Source organism: Cyprinodon tularosa, unplaced genomic scaffold, assembly GCF_016077235.1.
Source record: "Cyprinodon tularosa strain WSP-4 unplaced genomic scaffold, ASM1607723v1 ctg203, whole genome shotgun sequence".
Lineage (NCBI taxonomy): Eukaryota > Metazoa > Chordata > Actinopteri > Cyprinodontiformes > Cyprinodontidae > Cyprinodon > Cyprinodon tularosa.
This window is the reverse complement of record NW_024038748.1, coordinates 465,820-476,025: the sequence shown is the minus strand read 5'-3', so window position 1 is coordinate 476,025 and position 10,206 is coordinate 465,820. Positions and strand designations below refer to the sequence as shown.

At 36.9% G+C, this 10,206-nt stretch overlaps 1 protein-coding gene across 2 annotated transcripts; it reads left to right on the top strand.

Annotated features, from left to right (window-relative positions):
* The first annotated feature begins 3,411 nt into the window (after positions 1 to 3,411).
* ech1 (enoyl CoA hydratase 1, peroxisomal) lies at positions 3,412 to 10,177 on the top strand. 2 transcript variants are annotated; one of them, XM_038284857.1, is made up of 11 exons: positions 3,412 to 3,510; positions 3,604 to 3,692; positions 4,753 to 4,921; positions 6,964 to 7,052; positions 7,119 to 7,243; positions 7,318 to 7,366; positions 8,245 to 8,309; positions 8,387 to 8,457; positions 8,535 to 8,606; positions 8,765 to 8,915; positions 9,886 to 10,177. In XM_038284857.1, exons 2-11 carry the CDS (start codon positions 3,656 to 3,658, stop codon positions 9,988 to 9,990), a joined length of 933 nt encoding a protein of 310 aa, XP_038140785.1. In that variant the 5' UTR covers positions 3,412 to 3,510; positions 3,604 to 3,655; the 3' UTR covers positions 9,991 to 10,177. The 2 variants fall into 2 exon arrangements, with proteins under 2 accessions (XP_038140785.1, XP_038140786.1); XM_038284858.1 differs by lacking the exon at positions 3,604 to 3,692 and having other exon boundaries at positions 9,886 to 10,024.
* The last annotated feature ends 29 nt before the right edge of the window (positions 10,178 to 10,206 follow it).

The window sequence follows — 10,206 nt, the reverse complement described above, 5'->3', positions numbered from 1 at the left end:
ATGCTTCTGATCACAAAATGTTGAATTTATATCTTAATATATCTGTATTTATGTAGCATCTATTTCTACACCCTACAGTATATACAGTATATATGTTATATTTAAATCTAAATCTCAATTTTTGTATAATATATTCAATATATCTTATCTAAATCTTCAATCTAATATATAATAGCTATATGTTTTGTTTTATTTTAAGTTTTTTATGAAAGATTTACAGATTTAAGTGTTAAACATACCTAAATACATAAAACATATAGATTCATATTTAAGATTTGAATATAAGATGTAAAATGTATCTATTTTCTATAGAAACATATTATGTTATTAAGGTAATATGTAGGTAGTCAGAATATTCTGGTCAATAGATAAACGGAAATTATGCAAAATTGTTTTAAAAAGGAACTAGAGTACATTTGATGCTACAGAACAGTTTATCTGTTTTTGCTTGACTAGCATTATTCTTTGACAGATTATTTCATGTCATTATTCACATAAAAAAAAATATATAATCAAATATCCTAAGAAGGACCTCGTTCGGAAAAATAAGGCGGTCGGGAATTCATTGATCTCCACTGTGAGATCAATGAATTCAATCAATCAATCTTTAAAAATACAGTTTAAATAGTTTTCAATCTGAATAACTTGTAAATGCACATGCACTTGTATGTACATGTAAGAGATTATTGTATTATTAATATTTCTGATTCGTCTTTCATGTGATTAAAATGAGATCTAAGGCGCCTCCTATTCATTCTGACAGCAGCTGTCTGAGCTGTGGTCTGATCCAAGATGGCCGCCCTGTAGGCACGTCGGCCAGAGTCCAATGAGGCGTCTACGTAGTGTCGATACTCCGCATTTCTACCCATATGATTAACGTACTGGCACTAACGTAACTGAACCTAATCGGCCACCGTAATAGTAGCTAGGTTGGCTAGGGAAGTGTTCTTAAACGTTTCTTCGAGAAGCATCCCGCTGCAGCCTGCGGGAAAGCGGGGCTTGACATCAAGCCCCGCCCACATCAAGGACAGCCATATTGGAAATTCTTCTTCTTCTTCTTCTTTTCATTAATGGCGGATTGCAAGTAACTTTTAGGTGCATACCGCCACCTACTGTACACGAGTGTGTAGCAACATTTTCTCTACATTTATTAAATTCTATTTATTAATCTTGTGTTTTTAAGAAAAGTAAATAAAGCTTTCCTTACTCTATAAATATCCATTATGTTTCCTTCATTTCCTAATATTCCTTTAAGACTCCATTCTTTTCCTGTCCTTCCAACAATTCTTTTCAGATTTTCTCTTTCAGATTCATATGTTCTACAGTTCATTAATACATGTTCTACATTTTCTTTCTCTCCACATCCTTCACATTTATCATTACTTTTCTTCCCTATTAAATGTAAAGTGTCATTTAAATAGGTGTGTCCTACTCTTAATCTAGTCATAATTATTTCTTCCCTTCTGTTTCTCTCATCAATATTTCTAATTAGTACTGACTTTTGCACTTTATATAATTTTCTCCCTTTCTTATCTTCTTTCCACCTTTTTTGCCATTCTTTTATTTCTTTCATTTTAATACATGATTTCCCTTTCCCGAAAGGAATTATCATCTTCATTGTCATTTCTAAAGCCCTTTTTGCTAATTTATCAGCTTTTTCATTTCCTTTAACCCCTTCGTGAGCTGGAACCCAGCAGAACCAGACATTAATGCCACCTCTATATAATCTAAATAAACTATGCATCATTTCTAATACTAACTCTTTCCTATTATTTCCTTCTCCCTGGATACTTTCTAACACTGCTTTAGAGTCTGTACATATCACCACCCTGTCTGGTCGAACCTCCTCTACCCACTGTAAGCTTAATATAACTGCCATCCCATATTGGAAATGCTGACCGCTCTTGCCTATAGGTGCTGGCGAGAGAAATGGCCAAAAAATGTGTTATGTCACATGGTACTGTATGTCTGTCACGTGGTATGTCCTTTTTATTTTTAAATCTTTATTAAATTTTCAGATGTTAAAATAACATTAGTAACAGTCTAAAATAAACAACAATAAGGAATTATTATGAAGATGTATTTATCTATCCTCAAACCCTATGAAAAACAAATGTCATAAAATGTAAATTAAATTAGTAGTTTAGAGACAAATGTATATTACATTGAGGACACATTTATCTATCCAATAAGTATCATACACGCACACTTATCTCTATAATGGTGTCGTTAGGGCTGGTGCAGTGGATTCTGGACAGATTCCCAGTCCATCGCAGATTAAGAAAAAATCTATCCATCAAATTTCTGACCCGCTTAATCCCTCTTGGGGTCGCGGGGGTTGCTCGTGCCTATCTCCAGCGTTGATTAAGAAAAGCAATATAACCAAATACTTGCTGGTGCGGAAGTTCAAATAATAATATAATATCAGTAGACCCCAACAGGATTTATCCTCTAAAAGACTACCTAAAAAAGTTTAAACCTGATATTCCTGTGAACTGCACTTTTTGTGATCTTCTCCCAGAAACTGTAACACATTTGTTTTGGTTGTGTCCACACTCTAAGATGTTTTGGTTACACTTTTGCAACTATGTGAATTCAAATGTTATGAAAAATTTTCAGCTTCATTGGAAAAACATTTTATTTGGCTTTCAACTGCAAAGTAAAATGTTTCCCAAACCTTTCCTTATCAATCTTTTAATTTTGTTGGCCAAATTTCACTTGCATAAATTTAAATTTCTAAAAAAAAAAAAAACGGACTTTAAAGCTTATTTAATAGAAGTCAAACAATATTTTCATACAATTCATCTTTCTTCTCATCAAAAAGCTCAAAAAACCATAACAATCTGTTCCCAACGAGAAATTCTAGACAACTTAATGTTGTAAAAGCTATATTTATTTGTATAATACATACACATATATATATGACACTCCCCAGCGCATATGTTTGTATAATTGCTTGTTTTTTTTCTCCTAACTGTACTTGTTTATTGTGACATACCCCCTGGCATATTTATTTGTTTGTTTGTTTGTTTGTTTATATATTGTTGTGTGACTTTAAGTGAAAAAAAAAAAAAAAAATCAGTAGTAGCAATGCGGGATTGGCTGTCGCGGCGCAGGAATTACGGCCGCCATATTGGGGCGGTCGACCTGCTACTCAAACATGCTGATTCAAGCTGAACACACTAATGATGCCTCAGCACTGTGCGGCGTATTTTTGTTTAAATTTACAGACTATTTACGTCAGGGCTCGAGGGATAACTTTTCAAAATTAAGATGAAAACATATCTTTACATATATCTTTATATATTCCCTGCCCTGTTACGTCAGCATTTCTAATATGGCTGTCCTTGGTGTGGGCGGGGCTTGATGTCAAGCCCCGCCTTCCCGCAGGCTGCAGCGGGATGTACTTGGGTTTCTTCTGAGGTTTGTAGTTTACATTAGGAAATAACGCTTCGCCTTGTTATCGCGTTATTTATCCTTTGGCTGAAGGTGAGGCTACGGGAGGGTTAGGTAAGTTGGTTGGTTAATACCAGCTAGTATTACCCAGCTGCGCTGGCCCGGTTAGTTAGCAGTGATGTGTTTAAACGTCTCTGTTTGCATTAGTTTTATCGCTCAGTAAAAAAAAGCTCGCGGACTCCACAGAGGTCAAAGGGCGATGCTGTCAGTCATGTGCAGATCGGCTCTGCCTAAATGTAAGTTCAGCCGTTTGTGTCTGTTTTTGACTCGCTGTTTGTTCATAGTTAGAAATGATTAAATGATGAGTTTAAGTGTCTGGTTGGAAAACCGACCTAAACGAGCTTCAGCTGGAATATAGGTGAAAGGTCAAAAAACTTTAAACCCTTTCTGAGGTTTGGGAACTTATTTTATTTCGAAATGATTTTCCTAAAAGTTTGAGAGATGATTATTTATTAAATATTTAGTATATATTAAAAATAAACGGCAAGTAATTCACATTCATAACAAAATAATAGTATCGTGCAATTATTACAAAACAGCAAAATCAGAATTAAAAAAAGGAAGTTGTTCAAGTAAAATAACATTTTATTCTATATATTATATAACAGTTATTATATTTTAACTCCTGTAAGAATGATTGTAGTTGGAAAAAAAAAACAGGTAAAAATAAATAAATTGTGCAGATAAAGGCATCAATTATAAAGAAATAAGGGCATGTATGAGGGGGAAAGCAGCACTTGATCAGATAAAGAATAAAAATGCAGAAGTGAAAGGTTTTGATTGGATGACCTCAGAATAACATCCATTGATCATCATTAATAATATAAACTCTCAGAGGTAAAGAAATGCACAGATTGATCAGAGGAAGGTGGATCATGATGAACATGGAGTAAAAAGAAATATGTTTTAAAGGAAATATTAACAGCCTGATAATAGGAATAATCACAATCCAAATTAGCTCAACAGAAAACAGCAAGTTTTTTATTTTTTTATGTTTTAATGATTCTGATTACTGAGTTCCGTATTGAATTTTAGATCCTGATTTTGATGGGATTTTTTTTTTTTCATTTGTTTACAAATGTCTTGTCTTTTCAACATTGACAAATGAATGACAAATGACAATAAATGAAAAAATGATAATGAAAAATGACAAAATAAATCTAAGTCATTAAACATGATTAAGTGCAGTAAAAAAAAAAAAAAACATTTTCTTTCCATTTATGGACCTCCTGCTAAATGTTATATATAAAAAAAGCTATTCTAGATGAAACTGTTGTTAAAGTGTTCCTTTTTTAGACGGCAGGTCGTGGCTGTCTGCCCAGGTCGCGGTCAGAACCATGTCCTCCTCTGAGGGACCCAGTCCTCCGTTCACCACGCTGGCCGTCAGCCGCCCGGCGGAGGCCGTCACACACGTCCAGCTCCACAGGCCCAAAAAGCTCAACGCCATGAACAAAGCTTTCTGGAGGTTAGGACCTCTCATTACATCACATATTAACAGAGGTGTCAGGTAACGAAGTACAAATACTTTGTTACTGTACCTAAGTACACCTTTTAAGTATCTATACTTTACTCCATTACTTATTTTCCTTCCTACTTCTGACTTCTACTCATTACATTTTCAAACAAGTATCTGTACTTTCTACTCCTTACATTTTTAAAACAAATATTAATCGTTACTCTTGGCTTCATTTTAACTTTTATAAATATTTATTTCATGTCATATGCGCCATCCACATCTAGTGAAAACTAGTGTAATTGGATGAGTCATATAACGCAAACACTGATTGGTTAGCTAAAGGAAATCATCAGAAGCAAGCAGGTGTTCTTCAAACTGCAAACGTGAATTGTCTATGCCATGCTACAATGTAGGATTCAGAAAAAGATGCTGAAATGTCTGAAAGGTCGGACACATGAGAGATGGAGACCAACAAGACCTCCCTCATCCATGGCCCTATCTCAAAGAATATTTCCAAATAGTCAAAAAATTGAGCTTTCAGTTCATATAGTGGCATCTGTTTTTTAAAGGTTACTTTTATACTTTAAGTAGTTTTTGGAGCAAATACTTTTTCCCTTTTACTTGACTAAAGAGGTCTATTTGAATACTTCAACTTTTACCAGATTTTTTTTCAAACTGCAGCATCTATACTTCTACTTAAGTAACAAATGTGTGTACTTTTGACCACTGCATATTAATAGATGAAATACCTTTATTGAATTTCATTTATAAAAATTAAAGAAAAAGTATCCATTTTTGAAAGATTTTTATTTTAAAACATGGCAAAATTAAAATAGTGATTCTTAAAAGATTGAATATTTCCTTTTGTTGATGTTTATTAAAAATACATATAATTCGTCTCTTCAAAAGCTTATGAAATAGAGTTTTGTTTCACTGGCCTGAAAGATTTACCCTAAATTAGTGGAAAAAAGTGACATTTACAGCTATCAATATATTTAGGTATTAGACCCCCCTGCTTCCCTGTTAAATAGTGCAACAGGTGGAGCGGCACTTAGTGATCAGGGCATAGAGCCTCGAATCCTCAGGTTCTGAGTTCGAGCTCCACTCCCACAGACAGCCACTCTGGGTCCCTGAGCAAAACCCTTAACCCCACACTGCTCCCCAGGCGCCGCACAATGGCAGCCCACTGCTCCCCAAGAAGTTAAATTTCTCCAATGTGAGATCAGTAAAGTTCAATTATTATTAAATATGAAACAATTTTTCTTGTCAGTTTGCTCCCAGCTGCAGTTATTTGATAAGGTTATAGCATCTCCCCCGAAAGATGGTCGACACTTGACTGATGGTTTTCTTGTTTATTGGAATCTTAGCGTTGTCAACGATACTCCTTTTAACCAGCAACCGTAAGAGCTAGGCAGAGCACAGAAGAAAAAATGTATGACGGTACCAGTACTAAGTAAAATTAGCACCATATATATATATATATATATATATATATATATATATATATAAGTTACGGAGACTTAATAATAAACAGAAGAAAGTTCTTCACGCATTTCAGAACACATGAACACACATTAACCATGTCTTAACACATAAGCACTAACCTTGTGCCACTTCAGAAGGTGCGATTACTTCAAATAAATCTTTCCTTCTTTTACTACGTTTCAGTCTCAGCCTCTTCTTCTCTGTATCTCATTGTAGCCACTAACTAAAAACCCGGTCACGTAGTTTCAAAATAAAGTCCCTTAAAACAAGGTCAAAATGTAAAGCATTATAAATTCACAAAAATAATGGGGCAAAATTAGAAATCCGTCATTTACAAAGGGGTTACTTTTTCTTTCCACTCAAATTTCTATGAAAACGGTTCATAATATTTTAGTCACTGCTTTATTCAAAATAAGAAATAAAGGCCTGGAATATTTCTCAGCATGTTTAAAGAATCTATAGTTTTCAGAAGAAGACTTTTACTTTCTAAAATGAGTGACAGTTCTGAGACCATAGATGGTTGCAGTTTTATTCTTTGCTAACCAAGGATTTCCGTGTGTTTTCAGGGAAATGGTGGAGTGCTTTAATGAGATCTCTGAGGACCAGGACTGCAGAGTGGTGGTGGTTTCAGGAGCAGGGAAGATGTTTACAGCTGGTGAGTGCCATTTAATCAGCCTGTCAGCTCTCCTGTATTTATCCGCTCTGACGAGCTGCCGTCCAGGTATCGACCTGATGGACATGGCGGGCGATATGCTCCAGCCGGAAGGCGACGACGCGGCCAGGGTCGCCTGGAACGTCAGAAAACTGGTCCGCAAGTATCAAGAGACGTTCTCCGTCATCGAGAAGGTCGGTGTTACTGAAAGCTCTGAGGATGAGGCTCACGGCAGAGACTGAAGCTTTAGGGTTTCTTGTTTCTGTAGTGTCCAAAGCCCGTCCTGGTGGCCGTCCATGGTGCCTGCATCGGAGGAGGTAGGACGCCATCATCCTGCTCCGTCTGTGGAGCATCTTAAAGCGGGAAGTTTATTAAAGCCTTTATGTTGGACTTCGTCTACCTTTGATGCAGCAGCAGGAAAAGTTTCCATGAAACCTTTCATTTTAGTTGTTAAAACTGTTGAACAAAAATGCTCAAATTTAATGGAAGAAAAGATCCAATGTTGTAAAAAATGTTTTGTCATAAATGACCATTATTGCTCCTCTTACTGTTTCTGCAGCAGCTGGGATCTTCCATCTCTGTTCCCACAGTTTCTGTTTGGATAAACTTTTTTCCTCATTTATATTCAATTTGATTTATTCTGTCTGTAGATTTGGAGAAGTTTAGGAGAGAAAATACTTTCCTGTTTCCCTGACAGCGAGCAAACATCTGCATAACTAGAAATATTTAGTCTATCATTTAGAAACGGTAGAAAACAAGCCTCTGTGTCGCTTTTATCCAAAAGGAACACTTTGATCGACTTAACAGTAAATTAGACAACAGAATATACTTTATTGTGGAGTTTTTGATAATTGTGCCGCTAGAGAATTTTATTACTTTCTAAAAATTACTTTCAAACTCTTCTCCTTGCAATTAAAGATGGGAATTAAAGTTTTTTTTTTGCCTAGCCTTTGGTGTCATCAAGTATGGAGAATTTGCTTTTTCATAAATCTCAAATAAAGTATTTTAGTAGAATATATGCATACTTCCATCTAAATTAGATTTTTTCTTTTATGCAAGTTTATTTGTTCCTCATTATGTTAAATTAAATCAGTTCTAAAAACATTTAAAACAAAGCTTCAGCTGATAAATTAAATCCCCATTGATGTGATTCTGATATTAGAAGTTAGTGGTTAAAGTCTGTTTCCTTCTGCAGGTGTTGACCTGATCACCGCCTGCGATATCCGCCTGTGCACCCAGGACGCCTGGTTTCAGGTCAAGGTCGGTTCCTCAGAGAAAACGATGCTCCGATCACCGGAAACCGTCAATCTGAGGCTTTGTTTCTGTCTGGTTTACAGGAGGTGGACATCGGTTTGGCAGCAGACGTAGGAACCCTGCAGAGGCTTCCTAAAGTCATCGGCAGCCGCAGGTAAAAGCCGCCCTGGCCTCCATTGCAGGAACGCTGCTGAGCGTTAGAAGTTCAAAGGTCATGTGTGATGTGTGCAGCCTGGTGAACGAGCTGGCTCTGACCGCCAGGAAGATGTACGCCGATGAAGCAAAGAGCAGCGGATTGGTCAGGTAAAACCCTCAGAGCCACTAAATACCAGATGATGAAAACATAAAGACAGGAAAACTTGATAAATTTAAAAAAAGAAACTTCCAGAGAAAATCCATCAGTAGAACTTGAGTTTGACCCTTTAAGCTGCAGAGTTTTAACATTTAAACTCGTCTCACAGCCGAGTGTTTCCGGATAAGGACGCCATGATGGCCGGAGCCCTGGAGATGGCGGGAGAGATCGCGGCTCGCAGCCCTGTGGCGGTGCAGGGCACCAAGCTCAACCTGATCTACTCCAGGGATCACAGCGTGGCCGAGGGACTCGACTACATGGTGGGAGTCTGCTCGCCTTCATAAAGCTGGTGGTTTGGATTAGGAGCCTGGTTATGGAAGCATATTGCATTCACCAAAGAAAAAAAAACCTGACAGCCTATCTCATAATCACGAGATCTTATCTCATAATTATGAGATAAGATCTCATAATCCTAAGATAAGATCAGGAAGGACATTCATTGCCGAGCTACGCTACATGAAACGTGAACAATGAGCGGGCTGTCGGATTTAATATGCTTTTATTTCCTTTTACGTATGCGACACTGGGAAATACTGAGTTTTCTTAATGCGGACGGAATTAGTTTTAGTTTGTCAGCACTGCGCAGTAAGTCCTTAGAATTGTTTAGGCAAAAAAAGCCCTGTTCCTGCAGGATCAATTAAACCAGTACGGGATGCTTTATGGCGATAAATTAGTGCATCTGAAATCCATTCAAACTGGCTGGTGTCCCAAAAAAACTGCCAACCGGTACCTTCTCTCCTAGATCCTCAAAGAGTACAGCTGAGGCTTCAGAACAGTTTAAAACGACCAGGTCCCAATTTATGTGGCATATCGATTCATATGAAAAACTAAACATTACAGAATCTCAATTAATGGAGCTGTTGACAGATTTTCGCGTTAATCTACAAGTAGTAATCCCAGGGTTATAGCTGGGTACTTTGTTGATGAAGTGCAAAACATTCGCGAATCAGGACAGACCTGGGTACAGAGAACTGCTCAGTGGAACAGATGCAGATATTTTTAGCGGTAAGAAGTAATCATGAAGACCAGTTTCCTTAGAGATGCTTCATTACTGGCTCAAGTAATCATACAAATATATAGATAAGATCACGTAATTATGAGATCTTTTCTCATAATTACGAGATACTGATCTTGTAACTATAAGCTGTCTTTTTTCTTTTCTTTGGAGAATGCAATAAGCTTCCGTACCTTGTAGCCGACTGCAGGAAGCTAACTGTGGGTTTCTTCCAGGCTACGTGGAACATGAGCATGCTACAGACCCAGGATGTGATGAAGTCTGCTCAGGCAGTCATGGAGAAGAAGAGCCTCAAAGAGACGCTGTTCTCCAAACTGTGAAGCTCAGAGCTGCTGCTGCTGTCGTTCTTCCATCTTTAAGAGGAGAGCAGATTGTTCTCTCCTCAGACCTCCAAGCTGCTGCCAGGATGAAACCAGTCTGAACATCTGAGCTTTAACTCCTTTCTAATTGTATAATTTCATCTTGTTTTGTAAACTAATCATCTTTAATAAAGTCATCTGAATTATTTATAGAGTACACTAAATATTTTGAGGCAG

Bases quoted from the DNA above. Each gene is read 5' to 3' on its own strand.
- ech1 (XM_038284857.1), top strand. From the start codon at position 3,656: ATGCTGTCAGTCATGTGCAGATCGGCTCTGCCTAAAT. The intron at 3,693-4,752 runs GTAAGTTCAGCC...TTCCTTTTTTAG, and splicing joins CAGATCGGCTCTGCCTAAAT to ACGGCAGGTCGTGGCTGTCT. The intron at 8,607-8,764 runs GTAAAACCCTCA...CTCGTCTCACAG, and splicing joins AAGAGCAGCGGATTGGTCAG to CCGAGTGTTTCCGGATAAGG.